Source organism: Poromitra crassiceps (genome assembly GCF_964638095.1).
Source record: "Poromitra crassiceps genome assembly, chromosome: 16".
NCBI classification, from domain to species: domain Eukaryota; kingdom Metazoa; phylum Chordata; class Actinopteri; order Beryciformes; family Melamphaidae; genus Poromitra; species Poromitra crassiceps.
This window is the reverse complement of record NC_139645.1, coordinates 32,915,103-32,942,569: the sequence shown is the minus strand read 5'-3', so window position 1 is coordinate 32,942,569 and position 27,467 is coordinate 32,915,103. Positions and strand designations below refer to the sequence as shown.

The following is a 27,467-nucleotide window of genomic DNA, read 5'->3' as shown; positions in this document are numbered from 1 at the left end:
AGGAAACACTGTGAGAATATTTTTAACTGTGTTAACACGTTCACTGCCAATGACATGTTAACACGTTTTCAGAATCCAGCTGTTGACTGCCAACGACGTGTTAACACGTTAAAAAAAAATCAATTTTTTTTTTTTGACGGTGGGACGTTGATCTAACCCTTTTACGTCTCCTACACCAGAATTGGAGGTATTGAATGTGTATAATCTATTTTACCGATGCACTGAGTGGTGACATGTCTCTCCACAGTAGAAAGAGGCGACCCAAAACTGGAGGGAAAAGCGCGAGGAAGCCGTTCTCATACTGTAAAATTGATGGCGAAAACGCTTTCACTTTCGCGCTGATGCACAGCGGTGGCAACGGTGGGGGGTTCCAAGAATAGATTGGATGCACACTTTGAAACACGCAGCATAAATATGACCAGAATCGCAAAACCTTCATCAAAGCTCTCAACCAAAACTCCACGAAACGAGCGAGTCCACCCAGACTTCCTCAAACAGCGGCCGCGCAAACAGGCACAGCAGCAGCAGCAACTTCGTTGTGACACGCCCGCTGGAGAGCCAGGGAGGCAGGAGGAGAACACACACGGAGGGAGGAGTTGGAAGCAGAGGGGGGTTTCCTGCTATTATGGAGGAAATTACTGTTCAAAACTACTGTTTAGATGTCTGAAGTCTTACTGATGCCAAAAATGAATGGTTAAAGTGACTGTTCTATCGAATTTCACAAAAAGCCGTTTATCTCTGAATAATTTTTCTGACGCTGAAACCATGCTGTATTCAACTGCTAATGCTTACATAACTACTAACTCTACAAACTAACTCTTTTAGACAGAGAAAGCACACATTCTATTAGTTCTTTTGAGATATTGTGTGTTCACAAAATCTTAGCAGAAAAGAATCCTCGGGTCTTGAAAGATGAGCCAGAATCCTCAAAAAAACCCTCTGGCAGAAGCTAACTACAGTAAAAAACTAGAACGACCGCAACGCGGACTTATGCCTCCGCCATTAGTTCATTCTTGAGTCCAAGTGGATGTTGGAGCCAAATTGGAAGAAATTGCATCAAGGCGTTTCTTTGCAGAATTGGATATTTGAGCCAAATGTGAAGAAATTTAGTCAAGGTGTTACTGAGATATGGCGTTACCGAGCTTGAAAATGGCATTTGTTAGGTCATTGTGACCTTGACCTTTGACCTTTGATAACCAAAATGGAATCAGTTCATCCTTGAGCCTAAGTGAATGTTTAAGGCGAATCTGATGAAATTCCGTCCAGGCGTTCCTCAGATATCGCGTTAACAAGCTTGAAAATGGCGTTTGAGAGGTCACAGTGACCTTGACCTTTGACCACCAAAATCTAATCAGATCATCCTTGAGCCTAATTGAATGTTTAAGGTGAATGTGATGAAATTCCGTCCAGGCGTTCCTCAGATATCGCGTTAACAAGCTTGAAAATGGCGTTGGAGAGGTCACAGTGACCTTGACCTTTGACCACCAAAATCTAATCAGATCATCCTTGAGCCTAAGTGAATGTTTAAGGCGAATCTGATGAAATTCCGTCCAGGCGTTCCTCAGATATCGCGTGAACAAGCTTGAAAATGGTGTTCGAGAGGTCACAGTGACCTTGACCTTTGACCTTTGACCACCAAAATCTAATCAGATCATCCTTGAGTCTAAGTGAATGTTTAAGGCGAATCTGATTAAATTCCGTCCAGGCGTTCCTCAGATATCGTGTTAACAAGCTTGAAAATGGCGTTCGAGAGGTCACAGTGACCTTGACCTTTGACCTTTGACCACCAAAATGTAATCAGATCATCCTTGAGCCTAAGTGAATGTTTAAGGCGAATCTGATGAAATTCCGTCCAGGCGTTCCTCAGATATCGCGTTAACAAGCTTGAAAATGGCGTTCGAGAGGTCACAGTGACCTTGACCTTTGACCACCAAAATCTAATCAGATCATCCTTGAGCCTAAGTGAATGTTTAAGGCGAATCTGATGAAATTGCGTCCAGGCGTTCCTCAGATATCGCGTTAACAAGCTTGAAAATGGTGTTCGAGAGGTCACAGTGACCTTGACCTTTGACCTTTGACCACCAAAATCTAATCAGATCATCCTTGAGTCTAAGTGAATGTTTAAGGCGAATCTGATGAAATTCCGTCCAGGCGTTCCTCAGATATCGCGTTAACAAGCTTGAAAATGGCGTTCGAGAGGTCACAGTGACCTTGACCTTTGACCTTTGACCACCAAAATGTAATCAGATCATCCTTGAGCCTAAGTGAATGTTTAAGGCGAATCTGATGAAATTCCGTCCAGGCGTTCCTCAGATATCGCGTTAACAAGCTTGAAAATGGCGTTCGAGAGGTCACAGTGACCTTGACCTTTGACCTTTGACCACCAAAATCTAATCAGATCATCCTTGAGCCTAAGTGAATGTTTAAGGCGAATCTGATGAAATTCCGTCAAGGCGTTCCTCAGATATCGCGTTAACAAGCTTGAAAATGGTGTTCGAGAGGTCACAGTGACCTTGACCTTTGACCTTTGACCACCAAAATCTAATCAGATCATCCTTGAGCCTAAGTGAATGTTTAAGGCGAATCTGATGAAATTCCGTCAAGGCGTTCCTCAGATATCGCGTTAACAAACATCCGTACGGACGTACGTACGGACGGCCGGCCGTACGTACGTACGTACGGACGGACAACCCGGATCCATAATGCCTTCGGCCTGGCTTCGCCGGCGGAGGCATAAAAAACGTCTGGCAGTGAATGTCTTAACACGTTCACTGCCAAGGACGTGTTAACACGTTTTCAGAATCCAGCTGTTGAGTGCCAACGACGTGTTAACACGTTTTCAGAATCGATTTTTTTTTTTTGACGGTGGGACGTTGATCTAACCCTTTTACGTCTCCTACACCAGATCTGGAGGTATTGAATGTGTATAATCTATTTTACCGACCCACTGAGTGTCGACATGTCTCTCCACAGTAGAAAGAGGCGACCCAAAACTGGAGGGAAAAGCGCGAGGAAGCCGTTCTCATACTGTAAAATTGATGGCGACAACGCCTTCACTTTCGCACTGATGCACAGCGGTGGCAACGGTGGGGGGTTCCAAGAATAGATTGGATGCACACTTTGAAACACGCAGCATAAATATGACCAGAATCGCATCAAAGCTCTCAACCAAAACTCCACGAAACGAGCGAGTCCACCCAGACTTCCTCAAACAGCGGACGCGCAAACAGGCACAGCAGCAGCAGCAACTTCGTTGTGACACGCCCGCTGGAGAGCCAGGGAGGCAGGAGGAGAACACACACGGAGGGAGGAGTTGGAAGCAGAGGGGGGTTTCCTGCTGTTATGGAGGAAATTACTGTTCAAAACTATTGTTTAGATGTCTGACTCTTACTGATGCCAAAAATGAATGGTTAAAGTGACTGTTCTATCGAATTTCACAAAAAGCCGTTTATCTCTGAATAATTTTTCTGACGCTGAAACCATGCTGTATTCAACTGCTAATGCTTACATAACTACTAACTCTACAAACTAACTCTTTTAGACAGAGAAAGCACACATTCTATTAGTTATTTTGAGATATTGTGTGTTCACAAAATCTTAGCAGAAAAGAATCCTCGGGTCTTGAAAGATGAGCCAGAATCCTCAAAAAAACCCTCTGGCAGAAGCTAACTACAGTAAAAAAAAAAACGTCTGGCAGTGAATGTGTTAAGAGTGATGCGTTTAATATTGGTGAAATATCTCACAGTGATGGAGTAGCTATCAGGCCAGATGAAGTGTGCTACGCCATTGAGAAACTTAAAATGAACAAAGCCTGTGGACAGGATCAAATAACAGCGGAACACCTGAAATATGCTAGCCATAGTATTTCTGTGCTACTTGCTTTATGTTTTTCTGGTTTAATGATGCATGGAACACTGCCTGGATCAATGTTAACACATTGACTGCCAGCCGTTTTTTTTTGCTGTAGGTAGCTTCTGCCAAGCCGTTTTTTGAGGATTATGGCTCATTTTATAAGAGCCGAGGATTCGTTTCAGCTTGGACTTTGTGAACATACAATATCTCAAAAGTACTAATAGAATGTGTACTTTCTCTGTCTAAAAGAGTTAGTTTGTAGAGTTAGTAGTTATGTAAGCATTAGCAGTTGAATACAGCATGGTTTTAGCGTCAGAAAGAATATTCAGAGATAAACGGCTTTTTGTGAAATTGGATAGAACTGTCACTTTAACCATTCATTTTTGGCGCTCTCTCTCTCTCTCTCTCTCTCTCTCTCTCTCTCTCTCTCTCTCTCTCTCTCTCTCTCTCTCTCTCTCTCTCTCTCTCTCTCTCTCTCTCTCTCTCTCTCTCTCTCTCTCTCTCTCTCTCTCTCTCTCTCTCTCTCGAGTTGCTTCAACTCCTCCCTCCGTGGGCGGACAAGCTTGTCACCAGTCAGTGCTTTGCTGCTCTCCTGTGCCTGTCTGGCCTGTCTGCACGGCCGCTGTTTGAGGAAGTCGGGATGGACTCGCTCGTTTGGAGTTTTGGTTGAGAGAAGCTTTTGCGATTCTGGTCATATTTATGCTGCGTGTTTCAAAGTGTGTTCCTCCACCTGTAATCTATTATGTAAATTTGCAATCCCGCATCGCCAGCAATCAGCGCGAAAAGGAAAGCGTTTTCCCCCATCCATTTTTCATGAGAATGGCTGGGGTGAGAATGGCGTGACAAGTTAAAAAAATGCTTGCCTTCCTCTAGTCAGGACTCAGGAGAGCACTGTTGCCACTTAGTGGGTCGGTGGAATGGGTTGTAAACGTTCGGTGGCTCCAATAATTATATAAGAGATGTAAAAGGGTTAGATGCACAACCCACCGTCAAAAAAAAAAAAATCGATGCCAAAAACGTGTAAACACGTTGTTGGCAGTCAACAGCTGGATTCTGAAAACGTGTTTACACGTTGTTGGCAGTGAATGTGTTAACTGTCCTGCTGGTACCTGTAATCAAGAACAAGACTGGTAAATTAACTACATAGATAACTATAGGCCTATTTCACTTGCAAGCATACTATCCAAGGTACTAGAAATTTGGTTTTATTTTTAGCATAAATGCCTGTGGTGATGCTTTATCTGCATCTCTTTTAAATGTTATTGTATTGCTTTTTATGTTTTGTATTGTTTTTTATATATGGGGGGGACTAAACTCGACCACCCCTGATGTGCAGCATGATGTGATGCACAGCAGCCAGTTAGCATCAGAACGCTCACCACACATCAGCTGTCACAGTGGAGTGGAGCACTGAATGTGCCAATTAAGTGACCAGGGATGATTAGGTCAGAGGTTCTCAAATGTTTTTCAGCCAAGGACCCCTTACAAGATAGAAAATATACCGGGGACCCCCTCATTCTGATTTGTGATTTTGGGCTAAGCTTAATTGTTTCCACGGTAACGTGCTTGACTTTTGAATTGATAGGTTTGTTAGATTAGAATGTAATCCAGGAACAATTTTAGATTTAAAGCATACAATATTTTCGTTGAACTATGAAGCTTTTGCAAGAAAGAAAAAACGTTTTTATTTTTATTTTCCTGAAAACTTTTCGCGTACCCCCTGGCAAAGTGCCACGGACCCCTGGGGGTACCCGGACCCCCATTTGAGAACCACTGGATTAGGTGGCCGTGATGGAAGGAAGGTCTGTGTGGGAATTTAGCCAGGGCACCGGGGTTACACCCCCCAGGGCACCGGGGTTACACCCCCCAGGACACCGGGGTTACACCCCCCAGGGCACCGGGGTTACACCCCCCAGGACACCGGGGTTACACCCCCCAGGGCACCGGGGTTACACCCCTCAGGACACCGGGGTTACACCCCCCAGGACACCGGGGTTACACCCACCAGGACACCGGGGTTACACCCCCCAGGGCACTGAGGTCACACCCCCCAGGGCACCGGGGTTACACCCCCCAGGACACTGAGGTCACACCCCCCAGGGCACCGGGGTTACACCCCCCAGGACACCGGGGTTACACCCCCCAGGACACTGAGGTCACACCCCCCAGGGCACCGGGGTTACACCCCCCAGGACACCGGGGTTACACCCCCCAGGGCACTGAGGTCACACCCCCCAGGGCACCGGGGTTACACCCCCCAGGACACCGGGGTTACACCCCCCAGGGCACTGAGGTCACACCCCCCAGGGCACCGGGGTTACACCCCCCAGGACACCGGGGTTACACCCCCCAGGGCACTGAGGTCACACCCCCCAGGACACCAGGGTTACACCCCCCAGGATCCATACATTTTGAGTTCTTGATGAGTTTACACTAACGTTACCAGACTACGTCCAGAGTCGGCTTGGAAATTCAAACATGTTTCTTAATTGTTGTGGCTCCAACTGGCGTGGGGAGGCAGTGTGTTCCCATCACACACCTGATGATTAGAATCTGTACCCATCACACACCTGGGGCCGGTTGCACCAACTGGTCTTACACTGGTCTTAAGCTAAGTTGGTCGTAACTTTACGACCTAACAGCTACGCCGGTTGCACCAAGACGGCTTAAGCCTTCTTTTCACTACGACCAGGCGTAACTCCTACGCCTGGTCAGGAGGAGGCGTAGCGCCTGCCTGTAACAGAGATCTCCGTGTCTTATCAGCGGAGACCTTTTTGAGTCCGTCATCGTCGTAACACAGCCAGTTCTCTGTCTTTTGAAGCATGATGTTAGATTACAACAAACTAGTTGTGTGGCTTACCCTTCCCAAATGTTGGCGTTAATTTTTTTAGAATTTAATACATAGAATTGGGAACGTTACATTCAATTTCATTCAGACTGTCTGTCTGGCTCAATCGCCGCCATTTTCCCCCCGGAGCGAGGGAGGGTGGGAGGAGGGAGGGTGTAGTGATGCACTTACAGTAGTGGCTGATAGAGCATAGTGGCACAGTGCGCTCCAAGCAGGTCGCGAGGCACAGTTTTTGCAACATCATCCAATCAGGGTGCATTCCCTGGCAATTCACATGGCATTGCTACGACCAGCATAGTTAAGACCAGACGTAAGCCCTGTTGGTGCAACAGGCGTAAATCCACTCTAAAGACTGGTCTTAAAGCAGCTACGAGCAACTTTTTCGATTGTTATTAAACAGTATAAATTTAATATCAATGCATCACATCTTACCTCTAATAGTCGACGAGACCAAAGCCTTGTGTATCTGAGATTGCTCCCTTAGGTGATTATTAAGTCTATAGTCTGTCTAAACTCGCGTCAACAGGGGGCTCTCTAGAGCGACCGGACCGGGGTACCCGGAAGTGAAACGCGGAAGTGAAACCAGGAAGTGAAACGCAGCTGCCTTCCTACGCCGTTTGCGCTGCCTAGCAACATAACATAAACAATGTGAACGCCACGCATACTCGCGGGAACATCTCTCGTTATATTCTAACAGGTTTTTTGGAAGTTATTTTGTGGTTATGGCCGAAGTGGCTGCTGCAAACCGTTTCATTTCACTTCCTGATCTGCCCTGGCTACAGACACACTAACACTGGCCGATTCACTCGGGGTTCAAGCGAGACTACTCTGCGTTGGTCTCGTCGACTATTAGAGGTAAGATGTGATGCATTGATATTAAATTTATACTGTTTAATAACAATCGAAAAAGTTGCTCGTAGCTGCTTTAACTAAGACTGACGTAGGAGTTACGACCAGGCATAGTTAAGACCACTTGGTGCAACCGGCCCCTGACGATTAGAATCTGTACCCATCACACACCATCACACACTTACAGATTTTGGTGCCAAGTAACTGACCACAACAACTGCCCACAACAACTGCAGACTAGTGTAGACAAAGACAGACTCCGCCCAACTGGTAATCCTGGCATAGTCCCATAGTATAACCTCAGTTTAACACACCTGAAGCCACTTCAGCTAGTTGCTGCTATGCCTTCAAACCGCTCAGGTTCTGTTATGCCACGCCCACTAAACACACAGACAGGTTCTGTTATGCCCCGCCCACTAAACACACAGACAGGTTTGTTCTGCCACGCCCACTAAACACACAGACAGACAGGTTTGTTATCACTGGCAGCAAAGTCAAACACATTGTCTCTCTACAGCTCAGTCAATTGGAGGCCCGCGGGCCACATCTGGGCCAGAAGTACTGTAACCTCCAAGTGGCACAGCTATGAGGTCACCAAGGTCAGGACCGCAATAATTATGGCACAGCGGAGTTCGTTTTTGACAGGCTTTCGCAAGCTCAGTTTTTTAGCTACAGTGGCGCTTACGATTATTATATTATTAGGTATATTATTATAATTAGGTACCAGCCCTGTTACGTTTGATTCACACCATAGGCATCTCAGAAGCAGCGCTTCACAGATGCTTTGAGCAGGAGCCTCGTCATTCACACCTGAAACTAGGGCTGCACGATATTGGAAAAAACTGACATTGCGATATTCCCCACCCCTGCGATATATATTGCGATATGAAAAAATACAGATTTTCACCAGATTACCAGAATAGCTCTATTTTAAAGAAAAGAATACTTCTAGAATGATTGGGGTGATTTTGTAGAGGAGTCCATCTGGTAGGCCTCAGAGCGTCATCTATCAGGGTGCATACACATTTTGACCAATGGATTTCCATGACTTACATACATGAAAAAGTGAGTGAGTTATGACATTCTACTTTAAAATGTCACTAGCCTACACTTCACTTAGTGTAATGCAGCCTTTAAAACCAGGGAAAGACAACATGTATGCTGTATCACCATATTACCATATCCAACATCTAAGACCATATAGTCTCATATCACAATATTGATATACAATTGTTATATTGCCCACCCCTAATATTGAGTGCCAGTATCTACCTCCCAATGATGCTATTTGCAGAAAAACATTAGATTTAATTGATTATAATCACTGCTTTCAACTTATTTCGTTCTTCTAACGTTTCAATAAATCAACAATGAAACACCCCTGCCACTTTATACACTTGGTCTGACCCCCCGGAAACCCCCTCCAGAAACTACCAAGTGGTACACTCCGCATTTGGGGAGTTCCGGTTTTTGAGCGCACGCAGGCAGGGCAGTACAGAGAGACGAGGATTCACATGCAGCCGACCGGTGACAAACAATTAATTCGTGAAAAGTAATAAATATACATTTAATTGCCCAGATATGTCTCTTGTCTTTTTATTTTCACTGACATGTTTTGTGTAAATGAGTCGCTATGTATGATTAACTCTACCGTAACGTTACTGCTATCATGTGACGCATCATCAGAGCCTGAAGGGGAGAGACAGCCGCAGTGATCAATCAATCAATCAATCAATCAATCTTTTAGCCTTCGTGTCATAAGTTGCGGTCTTGCTTTTTGGTGTTTCAAGAGTAAATATCTCCACTCCACGGACATGTTGAGTTACAGCAGCCAGCCTGCTGTATGCTAGTGCGCTGCAAGCTGTGGACAAGTCTGCCTCCGCAATCACATCGGCTACTGTCAGCAACGCAACATAAGCAAAAATAATTCAATTGAGCTCTGTGCATGTTTGTTGTGTTGAAGCTAAGCACTAAATAAATGAGTACAGTAGCGGGGCGTCTCTCTCCTTTGAGAGAGACTGCATTTCACTCAGTAGGCTACCCCTAAAGTGAGAGTTTATCAAGCAACATGACGAGTTAATTTGCTTTTGACATCGCACGTCCTGCGATGTGACTATCGCGCATGCGCACATTGCGATGACGATGTGTAAACGATATATCGTGCAGCCCTACCTGAAACACTGTTTTGTCCACGCCTCGCTCTGTTTTGCCCGGTGCTGCCCCACCCCCCCCCGCTCACAACTTGCATTGACTTCATGTCTGGCTGCTCGAGTGCAGCGCGCTGCACGCTTGAAAACTAGACCAGAAGCTGAAACTATCGCTGCAGCATACGTGCAGCGTGGCTTCAGCGTGGCTTCAGCGTGGCTTCAGCGTGGCATGGCGTGCGGGTGGTGTGTTGTGTTGTAAAGTAGTCACTGTTGAGATGCTGCGAAATTATCTTCAGTTCATAATTCGAAGAAGAGTAAGATGGCTGACTCTCAGTACTCACACACACACACACACACACACACACACACAGGAAGTAGCTTTAGACTTCAGACTGCAGGTGACTCTCAGTACTGCAGGTGACTCTCAGTACTCACCGATCTGTCCAGCTTTCACTTTGAATGGAACATCAAATTCACTCTGTAACACAAAGACAAGATGCAATCAGCTGCGAAGCCCAGGTTAAACCACAGGCAGTAATATGAGCTCATGACCAGGTTAAACCACAGGCAGTAATATGAGCTCATGACCAGGTTAAACCACAGGCAGTAATATGAGCTCATGACCAGGTTAAACCACAGGCAGTAATATGAGCTCATGACCAGGTTAAACCACAGGCAGTAATATGAGCTCATGACCAGGTTAAACCACAGGCAGTAATATGAGCTCATGACCAGGTTAAACCACAGGCAGTAATATGAGCTCATGACCAGGTTAAACCACAGGCAGTAATATGAGCTCATGACCAGGTTAAACCACAGGCAGTAATATGAGCTCATGACCAGGTTAAACCACAGGCAGTAATATGAGCTCATGACCAGGTTAAACCACAGGCAGTAATATGAGCTCATGACCAGGTTAAACCACAGGCAGTAATATGAGCTCATGACCAGGTTAAACCACAGGCAGTAATATGAGCTCATGACCAGGTTAAACCACAGGCAGTAATATGAGCTCATGACCAGGTTAAACCACAGGCAGTAATATGAGCTCATGACCAGGTTAAACCACAGGCAGTAATATGAGCTCATGACCAGGTTAAACCACAGGCAGTAATATGAGCTCATGACCAGGTTAAACCACAGGCAGTAATATGAGCTCATGACCAGGGTTGGGCAAGTTACTTTCAAAATGTAACATACTACATCAATCAATCAATCAACTGTCTGTGTAGAGTAACTAGTTACTTATTACACTACTTTTGCATTACTTTCACCAAAATAACAGCACTTAGCAGAATGACGTCACCGCCCCGGAACCATCCCCGAAGAATTATTTCAACTGTCTCGAAGTCAGTGTAAACCGTCCAAAATTCTACATGTTATCCCTTTCCTTTGTGATTGTCATCTATAGTGGTTATTTGCATAAAAACACACAATTTTATTAGGAAATGATTGGATCTTTATTTAGATATGTGCTTTGATTTAAGAAAATGTAACTCAATTTGTAACTTGAGTTACTTGACAAAGTAACTGGTATATTATTACTGAAATCCAATTAGTATTAAGTTATATTACTGAGTTACTGCTAAAAGTAATATATTACATGCCATGTTACCTTTGTAATGAGTTACCCGCAACACTGCTCATGACAACTTATTTAATCAGAACTTAAGTTAATGTTCCAGTCATTTAATTAGAACAGAGGAATGTGAGTGGAGTCATGTGTCAACAGCAGAGTTGCAGTACAGCTTCTTTATAACTCAGTTTTCTAAATGAGGTCCAACAGCAGGGAGGAGTGCTGCTGCCTGTTTGAACTAATGAAGTCCAACAGCAGGGAGGAGTGCTGCTGCCTGTTTGAACTAATGAGGTCCAACAGCAGGGAGGAGTGCTGCTGCCTGTTTGAACTAATGAGGTCCAACAGCAGGGAGGAGTGCTGCTGCCTGTTTGAACTAATGAGGTCCAACAGCAGGGAGGAGTGCTGCTGCCTGTTTGAACTAATGAGGTCCAACAGCAGGGAGGAGTGCTGCTGCCTGTTTGAACTAATGAAGTCCAACAGCAGGGAGGAGTGCTGCTGCCTGTTTGAACTTTAAAACATGAAAGAGGGGAATAGTGTGATCCTCCCACGTCCCCCCAGTGAAACTGTCAGGTGAAAATTAGCAGCTGGCGACTGCACATGTATCAGAGGAAGCATGTGCTAGTCTAAAACTCTCCCCAGATCGGCAGAGGGGGTGGAGCAACGACCGGGACAGCAGGGGGGATTTACCAAGTAGTACAACAACAAAATCAAGAAAAACAAAACTTGATCAAAAATGAATAAAGTTGAGTTACTCACCAAGGCATTTTCCTTCACTCTCAGATTCTCCAGCACAACATTTCCTGCAGAGAGAGAGAGAGAGAGAGGAGAGAGAGAGACAGATGAGAGAGAGAGAGAGAGAGAGACAGAGGAGAGAGAGAGAGACAGAGGAGAGAGAGAGGAGAGAGACAGAGAGAGAGAGAGACAGAGACAGAGACAGAGGAGAGAGACAGTGAGGGAGAGAGACAGATGGCAGGGAGAGAGAGACAGGGAGGGAAAGAGAGGGACAGAGTCAGAGCAGAACAGAGAGGGAGACAGTAGGGCTGGGTATCGCCACTGATTTCCCGATTCGATTCAATTTCCGATTCGATAAGATTCAATAAATATCGATATTTCAGTTTCAATACCAAAGAGATTCTCAAAGAACTAATGCAGTAAATTGTACAAGGAATCCTCTAAACTGGTGCATTATTAACAAGTGTGAATTCACAACCGCTGCGACCACAGACATTACGTGAATTTCTGAAATGCAGGATGGTAGGGGCAGCACACCCTGCTCTGCCTCTGACACCCTGCATTTCAAAATTTGCCCCTCACTGCCCCCTTTTGGCCAATTAGCATAAACACACACACGGATCCGATACACCTGTATCTCCCCCACCACCACCACCAATGCCCCCCTTTTAGCCAATTGGCATGAACACGCACACGCACGCACGCACACACACACACACACACACACACACACACACACAGGCCCCGTTCCAATACCCATACTTCCATACTATTTAGTAGGCAAAAAAAGATTTAGTATGTCCCAATACATAGTATGTCAGATGCAGTATGCCAAGAGTACCAGGATGTTGTACTACATCAGCTCCTATTTCGGAGTATGCATCGATGCATGCTGCTTCAGCCAAACTTCCCCACAATCCTTTGCGCAGCAGGAAGTTATGTCTTCTTCTTCTTCTAATGTTTTATGGCGGTTGGCAAACAACTTTTTGTGCATTACCGCCACCTACTGGAGTTACGTCGCACTGACTGAGCTGCGTGTTCATGAATGAGATAATTAACTTTAAGAAAGCCTTGAAATATGTTAAAACCAAACAAGCATGGTGTGTACCAAAACATGCATATCTTGATTCCTGTTTAGATCTCTGACTTAATGTTTTTGCTTTATTTATTTTATTTTGTTTATTTGATTGTCTGTTCCAATTTTGTAAATGTTTAGTCTGAATGTTTTGTATAATGTACTGTTTGTTACTGCCAGACTTTGTTTATTGAATAAAAAAAAAAAAAAAAAAAAAAAAAAAAAAACTCAAATGTGGCGCTGCGGACGTCGGCGGAAGTGAGCAAGAGGTCGGAGTTCAGGAAGCTCACGTGACGACAGATGTAGTGTGTCCCAATAGTATGCATTTTGCATGCATGCTGCACACTACAATCCATACTTTGTGAGGGCAGCGGCAGTACATACTACAAGAAAGAAGTACAAGTATGGGTATTGGAACGGGGCCCCCGTCTCCTGTGTCTCCACAGGCTGTCTGTCCGGCCGGTCCGGCCGGTCCTGCCGCTCCGCTCTGAGCCAATCACGACGCTCGCCTCTGAGGCAATCACAACCCCCCACTCTGAGCCAATCACAACACTCGGCTTTGAGCCAATCACAACGCTTGGCTCTGAGCCAGTCACAACACTCTGGTCTGAGCTAATCACAAGGCTCGGCTCAGAGCCAAGCACAATGCTTCTCCCAGAGAAAACATGAGGAAGTGACACTCTGGCTGTGCTTGTTATATTATATTAGTATTTGAATATGAGGGTTTTAACAGTGACTGACACCGTGTAAAGAAAGGTTAAAGCTCCAGAGCTCCTCAGCAGTCTTCACATTTTTCATTTACCTGCTCTCAGTCCAACACAGGCATCAAGGTAGTATGGAGGAAAATAAACTATTACTTGTTTACTCAGCAACTTGGCTCTCTTCCAGATAATCCAGCCACGTAACTACGTCCATTCATGAAATTAAATAGTACGGGGACATTAATGATTTGTAAAAGTGCCATTTAACAACTATTTATAGTTATACTATAAATAGGCTAAAATTATTTATTTATTTAATTTATTTATTACTACAAATTTTATAGGAAATAACAATCTTGTCTCGCTGGATTTCCCTCTCACTCCAGGTTCTGGAGATGAGCCGGGAGCTGCTAAACTAGACCCGTTCTGCCAGCGATGTGGACTTTGCACTTGGGGCTTGGGTGGGTAAAGTCCGTGCTCGTGGGAGCAGCACTCATACAGGACATTTGTTGCTAAACATGCAGGCCATCTGAGTAATGTCGGGATATGTTCAGGATGCAGTGAATACTGCATGCATGCTTAGAAATGCTAAAAATGTATATATGACGTATAGATCAAATGCTTAAAAAAAAAAAAAGAAAAAAAAAATTTGCTTGCTGTTTTTGTTAATTTGTTCGTTTGTTTTTTTGTAATTAGACCATTATGGAAAGTTTGTAATTTATAAGATGAACTGGGTTAGGGCATTTACAAGCTTATAGCTTCAGCCCTAACCTTTTCGGCCAGCATCGTATGTTTGTTTTGTTTTGCATGTTTGTTTTTTGTGATGTGGCGCGAAATAAACTTTATTCATTCATTCATTCATTCATTCATTCATTCATTCAAATGGCATACGTCTCTCTCCAACAGGTTCAAAGCACACAGAAACACAGTAGTACTAGTCTCTCTCTGACAGGTCCAAAGCACACAGAAAACACAGTAGTACTAGTCTCTCTCTGACAGGTCCAAAGCACACAGAAAACACAGTAGTACTAGTCTCTCTCTAACAGGTTCAAAGCACACAGAAACACAGTAGCACTAGTCTCTCTCTAACAGGTTCAAAGCACACAGAAACACAGTAATACTAGTCTCTCTCTAACAGGTTCAAAGCACACAGAAACACAGTAGCACTAGTCTCTCTCTAACAGGTCCAAAGCACACAGAAACACAGTAATACTAGTCTCTCTCTAACAGGTTCAAAACACACAGAAACACAGTAATACTAGTCTCTCTCTAACAGGTTCAAAGCACACAGAAACACAGTAATACTAGTCTCTCTCTAACAGGTTCAAAGCACACAGAAACACAGTAGTACTAGTCTCTCTCTAACAGGTTCAAAGCACACAGAAACACAGTAGTACTAGTCTCTCTCTAACAGGTTCAAAGCACACAGAAACACAGTAATACTAGTCTCTCTCTAACAGGTTCAAAGCACACAGAAACACAGTAATACTAGTCTCTCTCTAACAGGTTCAAAGCACACAGAAACACAGTAATACTAGTCTCTCTCTAACAGGTTCAAAGCACACAGAAACACAGTAGTACTAGTCTCTCTCTAACAGGTTCAAAGCACACAGAAACACAGTAGTACTAGTCTCTCTCTAACAGGTTCAAAACACACAGAAACACAGTAATACTAGTCTCTCTCTAACAGGTTCAAAGCACACAGAAACACAGTAGTACTAGTCTCTCTCTAACAGGTTCAAAGCACACAGAAACACAGTAGTACTAGTCTCTCTCTAACAGGTCCAAAGCACACAGAAACACAGTAATACTAGTCTCTCTCTAACAGGTCCAAAGCACACAGAAACACAGTAGTCTCTCTCTAACAGGTCCAAAGCACACAGAAACACAGTAATACTAGTCTCTCTCTAACAGGTTCAAAACACACAGAAACACAGTAGTCTCTCTCTAACAGGTTCAAAGCACACAGAAACACAGTAGTACTAGTCTCTCTCTAACAGGTCCAAAGCACACAGAAACACAGTAATACTAGTCTCTCTCTAACAGGTTCAAAACACACAGAAACACAGTAGTCTCTCTCTAACAGGTTCAAAGCACACAGAAACACAGTAGTACTAATCTCTCTCTAACAGGTCCAAAGCACACAGAAACACAGTAGTACTAGTCTCTCTCTAACAGGTCCAAAGCACACAGAAACACAGTAATACTAGTCTCTCTCTAACAGGTTCAAAACACACAGAAACACAGTAGTCTCTCTCTAACAGGTTCAAAGCACACAGAAACACAGTAGTCTCTCTCTAACAGGTTCAAAGCACACAGAAACACAGTAGTCTCTCTCTGACAGGTTCAAAGCACACAGAAACACAGTAGTACTAGTCTCTCTCTAACAGGTTCAAAGCACACAGAAACACAGTAGTACTAGTCTCTCTCTAACAGGTTCAAAGCACACAGAAACACAGTAGTACTAGTCTCTCTCTAACAGGTTCAAAGCACACAGAAACACAGTAGTACCAGTCTCTCTCTAACAGGTTCACAGCACACAGAAACACAGTAGTACTAGTCTCTCTCCAACAGGTTCAAAGCACACAGAAACACAGTAGCACTAGTCTCTCTCCAACAGGTTCAAAGCACACAGAAACACAGTAGTCTCTCTCTTAACAGGTTCAAAGCACACAGAAACACAGTAGTACTAGTCTCTAACAGGTCCAAAGCACACAGAAACACAGTAGTACTAGTCTCTCTCTAACAGGTTCAAAGCACACAGAAACACAGTAGTACTAGTCTCTAACAGGTCCAAAGCACACAGAAACACAGTAGTCTCTCTCTGACAGGTCCAAAGCACACAGAAACACAGTAATACTAGTCTCTAACAGGTCCAAAGCACACAGAAACACAGTAGTACTAGTCTCTCTCTAACAGGTTCAAAGCACACAGAAACACAGTAGTCTCTCTCTAACAGGTCCAAAGCACACAGAAACACAGTAATACTAGTCTCTAACAGGTCCAAAGCACACAGAAACACAGTAGTACTAGTCTCTCTCTAACAGGTTCAAAGCACACAGAAACACAGTAGTCTCTCTCTAACAGGTCCAAAGCACACAGAAACACAGTAGTCTCTCTCTGACAGGTCCAATGCACACAGAAACACAGTAGTACTAGTCTCTCTCTAACAGGTTCAAAGCACACAGAAACACAGTAGTACTAGTCTCTCTCTAACAGGTTCAAAGCACACAGAAACACAGTAATACTAGTCTCTAACAGGTCCAAAGCACACAGAAACACAGTAGTACTAGTCTCTCTCTAACAGGTCCAAAGCACACAGAAACACAGTAGTCTCTCTCTAACAGGTTCAAAGCACACAGAAACACAGTAGTCTCTCTCTGACAGGTTCAAAGCAGACAGAAACACAGTAGTCTCTCTCTAACAGGTTCAAAGCACACAGAAACACAGTAGTACTAGTCTCTCTCTAACAGGTTCAAAGCACACAGAAACACAGTAGTACTAGTCTCTCTCTAACAGGTTCAAAGCACACAGAAACACAGTAGTACTAGTCTCTAACAGGTTCAAAGCACACAGAAACACAGTAGTACTAGTCTCTCTCTAACAGGTTCAAAGCACACAGAAACACAGCACACAGGCTCTGTCTTACCATGACCGCTCACAGCATCCAGGGCTGCAGGGCAGAGAGATCAACCTCAGCACAGACACATAACTGACCGATCCAATGACTGACTCACTGACCACTTATCAGAGTTCCAAAAACACCGTTATAAAACAGCAATCAAGCAATCCGATTTGTTCACAGCCGTGGTATATTGAGCGTATACCGCGGCTAGAGCCGCTTTGCATGGTATCACTCCGTGTTGACGCACAACATGGATAGTGGCTGTCTGTACGACACCAGTCTCATGGAATATCCTATCGCAATAAAAAGGAGAGGACTTGGAAGTGAGCGAGGAAGTAGGAGTGAAGTGGTAAGTTCTGAAAATATGTTTTATTCCAGCATCGGTTGTACTACGAACCAAGTTAACTGTGTTTGCGGTTTGCGCAACCGCTAATCTTTGCCTGTGAAAGCCAGCTGTACTAGGCTAAAGTTAGCTAATGTTAACATCAGCCTAGCACAGCTAGCTTTCACAGGCATATACGAACAACCAATACCATTTAGCTGGAATAAAGTTATGAAGATGCACATTTTCAGGACTTGCTAGGTAGTCCAACTCACTTGCTGACTACTCTGAGTCGTCTCCTTTTTGTTTGGTCCCTGTAGCCTAACATTATGCTAGTAGACGCGTTTCATATCCCCGGTCCACCAAAGGTAGCACAAGGTAGCTTTAGCCAAAGTTAGCTACCTAACGTTAGCTGTTTATGTTCGTCACCAACACACAAACCCTAGAGGTTTTATTTGAATCTGGGAATGTTGGTAGCTAGCTTGCTTGCTTGGTAACGTACACAGGTCCTGAAATTCACTTTGCAAAATATGGGGGAATTCCCCCCTTATGTTCTTCAGATAGGGGGGATTTATAGATTTTGGGAGGGATTTATAGACTTTGGGAGGATTTATTTGGTCGCCGGCTAAAAATGTTGGCTGTTTGAAGCCAGATATATAGGAATATCTCATTTTAAATTAACATTAGGATTAGACAGTTGTGATGTTATTATTCAGTCTTAACCATCAATATTTGGTTGTTTTCTCACTCACTGCCATGTCACCACCTGCTCTCCCTGCAGGGCTTGAAATTAACTTTTTTGATCACCAGCCAATAGATTTTAAAGTTACGAGCCAATTAGAATTTCCACTAGCCAAAAAAGTTTTTCTTGACATAAACAAGAATATGAGTGACACTTAAGCATAATGTATCCGTAAAAATTTGTTGTAGCATAATGAATCTATAAATTGCAGTATTTCACTGATAAATTGTGTGATTTCCCAGAATTTTTTCAAAAACTACTTCCCCCCCCAATGGTATTTATTTGTTATTTTTGCTCCAACTGAAATGTTTTACGGTCACTCATGATTCAGTAGGTCACAGGTTGGCTTGGTTCAAGCCCTAAAACTCCTTATATAAGGATTTTTCTAAATGTCTATGGAGAAAATGAATGGGAAACTCACTTCCGGGGCAATAGATGTCATGGGACTGTTGAGCTCTATTATCTTGCTGATCACAAACCTCACTGTTTCATAAACTTCTGTGAACCACAGACCTTATTCCATGCATTTAAATGACATCCTGGTACAGAAATCCCATAGCCTCTAAGAACAAGGAAGTGCAGGAACTTGTGGGTAAGCCTACAAAAACACGTCACATCCCTACGTATACATCATACAGTACTCCAGGTGTGAACAGGCCTGGTTTCATAATGGCAGGGGTGACTAGATGATGGCAGAATGTTCATTTTTGGGGTGAATCGTTCTTTTTAACTTGTGAATAAAGCATAAACTCAGTGTCAGGGTGAGCTGCAGGTGCACTGCAGAGTCCACACACACACACACACACACACACACACACACACACAGTCCGTATGTCTGTCTGTCTGTCTGTCTGTGGAATGTGGAATGTGGAATGACAGTGAGTGAGCGACCAGCGATGTGTTTACGTCCAGGTAGGCTACATCATAGACATATATAAGGCTAGATGGCTTAAGGCGGAGTCACCAGCGTCGTTGAAGCGCCGCCATCTTGCTACGGCAGGCTTTCTGGTACGTTCTCTGGTAGCTGTTGGAGGGTGCACAGACAAAAATACTCATAACTTGCTGAAATCTTGACGGATTTACAAACGGTTTGGTTTATTACAAGCATATTCCGTTCCCGAGATATGGCAACAACAAAACAAAAAACACAAAAAACACTATATTTTTGATGGGCTCCAAATTACACCAAAATTATACCGAAGCATCTATGCCATGAGAGGGATTCAGGCACAAAGTTTCATGCAGTTTCATCCATTTCCCTAGGAGTTATGATCATCTGATGTGATAATACTAACCCAACAACAGATGCTCATAGCTCCTAGCAAAATGGATGAAACTGTATGAAACTAGGTGCGTGAATTCATCTCATGATGATGATGCTTCAGTTTAAGTTTGGTGTAATTTGGAGCCAAAAATAATAATAAAATGTTAGCGTTTTTTTAACCCATAGATATATATAAAGCTGTGGTGCCGTAGCAAGATGGCCACCATGCGACGACGTCGCTCTCCATTGACCGGCAGCGCGGGTAAGCCATCTAGCCTTATATATGTCTATGGGCTACATGACGTTCCAGGAAGAACAGTACGTGACGTCACGCAAAACTGTTCGCACACCTGGCTGTTGTTGCTGCCTGGCTCATGGGCCGCAGTAAAAACGTACAAAACATGAGTGGAGAGAGCTGCTCTGAGCCGTCGGGAGGCACGCTTCAGATCGGCACACAGCTCACCCAGCAGACATCACTCAGCTCAGCAACACGCCGTGTTTACAGCGGCACGGCACGGATCGCTTCCTGCTGGAGCGGCTCTGGGAGAAACAGACGGACCAGACTCAAAGCAGACCATGAGCGCTGCTCGGCGGGCGGACTGCAGGCCGAAGTTAAACCTGCGTGTTGTTCTGTCAGAGAAACGCCATGTCACGCTGGACGAGGCGTGTGCGTTTAACGATAAGCGACGCAACGTTCAACTGTCACATTTTCTCATGGCGTTTGGTCTGGCAGTTATTAGCTAGCTAGCTCTCGCTGCTTACCTCCCCAGATGCCGATCTTGAGCTGGGACTTGTCCAGGTTCTCCACGTAGTCTCCTATGAACCTGTTGAGCAGGTCGCTCACCAGGGACTCGAACACCATGATGACTGACCCGTGTCAGAGCCCTCGGTCTGCGGTCACTCACAGCTCCACAGCTCGTCTAGCAGCAGCTCTGCCTCACAGCTGATCGTCTGATGATAACAGCAGCATGGTTGCCAGATCAGTTTGACAGTTCCCAGCCCAGCCCAGTCACAAAACCAGCCCAATTCAATAAAACCAAATCATAACCTAAAACTCAAAAAAAAAAAATATAGTATATAGTATATATATATATATATATATATATATATATATATATATATATATATACACACACATAAAAGAAAATAAATTAAAGCTTGTTAATATTGTTTTCAATATTTTCAAACCCCATGCTAAATGTTGACAAAGGCAGGCCAAATTCCATTTATGCTAAATTATTCCCCACTTCCCAACCATAGCCAACATAAGCAAAAGTAGCCCAATTGAGCAGCAAACCGCCCAATCTGGCAACACTGAACAGGAGGGCAGGAAATGAAAGAGATTAGCTCTGGGATCGACTGCTGTGTTTTCGATTAGCGCTGTCTGCGCATTAACACTGAGCTGTCTGAGAGAGAGCATCGATTTGGCCTGAAGCTGCGGTCAGGTGACGGGCGGGTCTTCACTTCTTCAAGTCTCATATGGGTCAGAATGCGATCCTCTCACAATGTGATATTTAATCACATATTGTAATAATAATAATCATCATCATCATCATTATCATCATCATCATAATCACATATTAGCATATTCAATATAGCTTACTTTGAGCTGCAGAGAGGTTTAGGGATAACAGGAACAGGAAGAGCTGGGTTCAAGGTTCAATCCCCAAATTACAGTCTTTTTCAACTTGGAAGCTTTTCTCAAAAGGACATTGTTTATGGACTTGTCATGGACTATATAAAGATCTAATAACAACCATATTCTTGGAAAATGTATATCAAAGTGAAACCTATACTGTAAGTGTAATGAGTTTCTTTCTTACATAAAAGCCTTAGTCATGGAAAATAATTAAAGTTTTTGGTAAGCTAAAAAAAACATAGCTCTAAGTTATGTAGGCTATGTATTTATTTATTTATTTATTTATTAGTGGAATCCACTTATAATGATCAGGTTATAGTGATCAACCACTTATATTGCTCAAAAAGCTTGGTCCAGAATCATATAGCCTACACAAGCTGTTTAAATAATTTGCTTATAGTGATCAATAATCCGCTTATACAGTGATCATTTTGGGCGTTGTCCCACCTGAGAACAATGGGGGGGGGGGGGGAATTAAAACAGTAGGCTACAGTAATTTTATAATTTGTTTACTTACAAACTGCCAAAAATGTGCCAAAGACATACAGCAACAGTACTCGGTGCATGTCTGTCTGTGGAGAGATGGCAGCGTCTCTGTCTAGGTGAGAGCGCTGTATTTGCAACAGCATGGAGGCCTAACTTACTGTATGGGTTTACATTTCTTTACTTTATATACTGCATTCATGTAATTCATATACAAATGTCAATTAGATGGTGATCTGCATGAGAAATGGAGAAAAATAAAGAACTCGCTTATAATGATTATCATTATAGTGATCAATTTGACCCATCCAAAGCTGATCACTGTAAGAGGAGTGCACTGTATATTTAATATTAGTTCAATCTCGTGTCTGCTTTGATTTGTCTTTTTTTTGTCTTTCTGATATGCACCTGATCCTGTAGTGAAAGCCAGGATGAAATTGCAAAAAATTTAAAATAATATAAAACAAGCAAACAAAACTAAAATCCTTCTGAAGTGTCCTAAACCCCTTGACTTCTGACCTCCTGGGAGTGAATAGAAAAAATATATATAATAGCTACTGTAATTGGAGAGCTGTCTGTTTTTTTTGTCCAGAGTTGCAAGGCGTACCATTGTTCTGTTCGCCTCCAAAAAAAAATCCAAAATTCACTTTTCAGGGGTCTGGAAAACTAAATGAGATAGAAAAAGTAAAATGAAATGAAACAAAGTGCATAATACATTCATCACAGAATATTTCTGGACAGTAACAACTCTGTCTCTCCCTCCCCTCTCTCTCTCTCTCTCTCTCTCTCTGTCCTCAGCACTCAGCAGCGCCCCCTGGGGCCGTCAGCTGGCAAATCACTTTTTTCCTCACTTGTCTCAAGCTGAAGGCCCTGGCTGTCAGACGACACACAGCAGCAAGTTGTGGGGGGATTTTTTTTTTTTTTTTTTTTTTTATTGAAGTTCTTGTGTCACTCTTACAGTACATTACAGTCCATACATTGTAGCCTATAAACCATCACCATCATACAAATTTACATGAGATTTCTTCAAGATAAACTGCATAAAAACGTAACAAAATAAAACATTCACGGCACTTTTTTTTTTACATTCATGTCACAAGTTTAAAAAAAAATCCTGTAATCAGATCCTATATATCAGTGATTGATCTCTTAATTGTTTACACTGACATCAATCTGTGATGTCCATTTATACATGATCTTCTGTCAACAAAACAACATTCCGTCTGATTTTAGGCATCAAACATAGAATTAGACGTTAAGGTATTATATATTATATAATATAATATATTATATGTATACTGAGTATACATATAATCATACTTACGATAGGATATATACAGTATACATATAATCATACTTAGCATAGGATATATACAGTATACATATAATCATACTTAGGATAGGATATATACAGTATACATATAATCATACTTAGGATAGGATATATACAGTATACATATAATCATACTTAGGATAGGATATATACAGTATACATATAATCATACTTACGATAGGATATATACAGTATACATATAATCATACTTAGCATAGGATATATACAGTATACATATAATCATACTTAGCATAGGATATATACAGTATACATATAATCATACTTAGCATAGGATATATACAGTATACATATAATCATACTTAGGATAGGATATATACAGTATACATATAATCATACTTAGGATAGGATATATACAGTATACATATAATCATACTTAGCAGAGGATATATACACTATACATATACTCATACTTAGGATAGGATATATACAGTATACATATAATCATACTTAGCATAGGATATATACAGTATACATATAATCATACTTAGCATAGGATATATACAGTATACATATAATCATACTTAGCATAGGATATATACAGTATACATATAATCATACTTAGCATAGGATATATACAGTATACATATAATCATACTTAGCATAGGATATATACAGTATACATATAATCATACTTAGCATAGGATATATACAGTATACATATAATCATACTTAGGATAGGATATATACAGTATACATATAATCATACTTAGGATAGGATATATACAGTATACATATAATCATACTTAGGATAGGATATATACAGTATACATATAATCATACTGATAGGATATACAGTATATAATGTATACGAGGACCCCCTCGTAAACCAGATGCTGCATCTCAAGGGGCTTATCCTCCGACAAATGAATAACATTTCAATATATATACATGCTAGATCAGAGGTTTTCAAAGTGGGAGGTGGGCCTCCCCACGGAGGCTCCAAACGGTTTCAGGGGAGGCTCAGTGAATGGAAGTGAAAAATATGACATTAGTTATTACATTAGTTATCAAATGTGATCAAATCACATGGAATAGACTCACTAAATGTGTGTGATTTGGTTAAAGAGATGCAGTAGTTTTGGATAATTTTAGAGTTTTCCCCCACAGAGTCAGAAACAAATAAATGCTTTCAGACAGACCTTTTTATGTAGCCTGTTTGGTGTAATCTGAAGTTGACAAACAGCGATATCAGCCTATTTTTGGCTCAATTGTTGAGTGTCTATAGGATCAAATAGCCTATAATACATTTTACAAGTTTTGTCTATGGGGACTGGGGAGGCCTATACTCACAGACTTTGAGAACCCCTGTTCTAGATGAACAAACAACAGAACCCTTTTTCATGACTGTCTCCCAGGATGAGGATCACTGATGGCAGTTCATAGTTATGCTGTTATAGATATTATGGTGTCATATATTTTACCACGTTTTTACAACACTGTAAGTAAGTTTATTGTCGCTGTGCAAGTACAATGAAAATACGTTTGGAGCAGATTCCTAGATGCCCGTGACAAAACCCCCAATATACCCCAAAACATAAGACACAAAACAGGCAAAGCACAGCTCCACTACTCACACAAATCAACAGCCCAGTCCATATTTGCATAATTCATAATCACAAGTCAAATGCTGCCACTCTCTAAATTAAGACATCTATTAAAACCATATTGCATTGATTTGTTCTGACCTGACTTGTTGATCTACATTTAGACTTTTGACTTGACTTGAGACTGACGACTTGACTCTAGTGAAGTTGACTTGGTCACACTTCTGAAGTCAAAAATACTTTATTGACATACAGCAGGTTTCAAAACTCTTACAAAGTATTAAAAAGAGTTAGAAAAAGAACTCAAACTCGTATTAAAAAGAGTTAGAAAAAGAACTAAAACTCATATTAAAAAGAGTTAGAAAAAGAACTAAAACTCGTATTAAAAAGAGTTATAAAAATAACTCAAACTTGTGAACTGAAACAAAAGGTTGAGAACAAACTAGAGGAAACTAAGAGAGACCATGTGGTGATGGGTTCAAAGCAGTGGTGGCGCTTCGACCCACCTGACTTGAGCCCAGGTTGACTGTGATCAGGCCCGTAAATACCATGGAGGACACCGAGGTCATGACCTTGTTTTTTTGTTTTTTTAAATAGCCCCGGCTATTCATTTAGTTTAGTTTAGTTGATTGGACAGTTGATATAAAATACATGATGAAAAAATAAGTCACGCATCATAAAAATGTCAAGGATAGGACAAAAAGTCAAAGACTTATTTCCGTTGTGGTCGTTGGTCTCGGTACATAATATACATAACCACATATAATCACACAATCCATATTACTAATCAACATTACATCATAAAAGCAAAATCAATAAAATACAACAAAATACTACTTGACTACAGTGACGTACTAGGTTTAATCCTGCATGGACTTTTTCATCTGTCATTGATGTTTTAAAGCCCTCATAAATAACATGGCATATGACATAGTTGATCAGAAATGCAACAGTTTGCTTCCTCTCTGTGTGCTATGCTATATAGAAGGAAGAGACATAACTCACCACAACGTTCACATTTTGCATTGGGGCTAGATTGGGGCTAGACTTTGGGGACAGTTCTATTGAAGTGAATGGGTAAGTAACTCCCCTGTAAAGGTGTGTTCACACCGACCTATTAAAGTTTTTCGCTGGCGTCGAGTTTACATACAAAGTCAATGCAAACGAGCGATTGAGCGTATATTCGCCTGGGAGAAAAATCGCTGGGCGTCCGAGCGGGAGAGACAGAGCGATAGGGAGAAAATACGCTCGTCGCTCGAGATGAAATATCCCAACTCGAGCGAAAATACGCTGGCATCAGTCGCTCGCTGTTCAACGCTGATTGGCTGCCGTGTGAGAGCGAGTCAAGGATCAGACTGGCTTGGAACAAACCGCTGGTTTATTGTGTGGCAACAAACCACATTGACAGGCTGACAGCTGACATGAAGTGAAGTCTGTCCTACCGGTATGGAGCTCGCATTAGGAGCACGCTGATAGGCTTTACGGCCGGGACACACATGTCGCATGTGCGTGGCGTGTGCGTGTGCGTGGCGTGCTTGCTGCGGCTGGCACGCGTGCATCTGCTGCGCTGCTGCCTGTCTGCCAACTATCTTCCTATAGAGTTTACCTTTATTAAATTTGCTATAAACAATACAATGATGATTTTAACTGAAGATCGCTTGGGCTCACTTCAGAATCGAGGCAGTATGATTTGTGTGTGTGTGTGTGTCTGTGTGTGTGTGGTGGGGAGGGGAGGAACGAAACCACGTTGTAGCCTATGGGCCCTATTCTCCCACAAGCCTTTGGCGCTAAAACGGGCCTTAAACGCAAAAAAACGTGCCTTGCGCCTGTTTTGGGACGATATCGATATGGCTTTACGCTGCCAAATGCGCTTTAGGCCGAATGGGCGTGGCGCAGTCCCAGAATGGGCCAAAGTGGGCGTGTCGGCGCTAAATACCGGCGTACTGCTATCTTCCGACCTGGCGTTAATTTAGCGCCTTGCGCCTTTGAAAAGCAGGCCTATTAAGTGGGCCAGTTGCGCGGAGTGCTCCCCTCTGGCTCTCTCCCTCTCTCCTCACAGTCTGACAGGCACAATACCGACTGTCTCTGACTCCCTCGCTCAGAGTCCCATAGAAAAAATAAGCTGTAACTTCACTGCAATGTGAATGTCCCAACATGCATTGTGTTTCTCCATTTCGCTACTAAATAGCAACCAAATGAGCCGAAAACCTATATTAACACGTTCATTGCCAACGACGTATTGATACGTCAAGCAGAATCCAACCGTTGACTGCCAGCGACGTATTGATACGTCAAAAAAATCGTTTTTTTTTTTTTGACGGTGGGGCGTTGATCAATCCCTTTTACGTCTCCTATACAATTATTGGAGGTATTGAATGTGTATAATCTATTTTACCGACCCACTAAGTGTTGACAGTGCTCCCCCAGACGAGCGAAATCAAAGAAAAAGGGAGCAAGCCATTCAAGGAAATGGCGAGGCGATTTTACAGTATTACATTCTCATGAAAATGGATGGGGGAAAACGCTCTCGTTTTCGCGCTGATTGCTGGCGATGCGGGATTGCAAATTTACATAATACATTACAGGTGGAACACACTTTGAAACACGCAGCATAAATATGACCAGAATCGCAAAAGCTTCTCTCAACCAAAACTCCAAGAAGCGAGCGAGTCCATGCCGACTTCCTCAAACAGCGGCCGTGCAGACAGGCACAG

At 42.8% G+C, this 27,467-nt stretch overlaps 2 protein-coding genes across 2 annotated transcripts in view; both read right to left on the bottom strand.

Moving 5' to 3' along the window:
• The window catches only part of LOC310791344 (intermembrane lipid transfer protein VPS13C-like), a gene marked incomplete at its 5' end in the record, with an annotated part of 155,361 nt that extends 134,766 nt beyond the window's left edge, over positions 1 to 20,595 (bottom strand). The window contains 3 exons of the mRNA XM_083653030.1: positions 10,132 to 10,174; positions 12,029 to 12,072; positions 20,496 to 20,595. Coding sequence (XP_083509156.1) covers positions 10,132 to 10,174; positions 12,029 to 12,072; positions 20,496 to 20,595 — 187 coding nt within the window. The remainder of the gene's footprint in view (positions 1 to 10,131; positions 10,175 to 12,028; positions 12,073 to 20,495) is intronic.
• The window catches only part of LOC310791599 (protein NLRC3-like), a gene marked incomplete at both ends in the record, with an annotated part of 346,801 nt that overhangs the window by 289,687 nt on the left and 29,647 nt on the right, over positions 1 to 27,467 (bottom strand). The window lies entirely within an intron of this gene.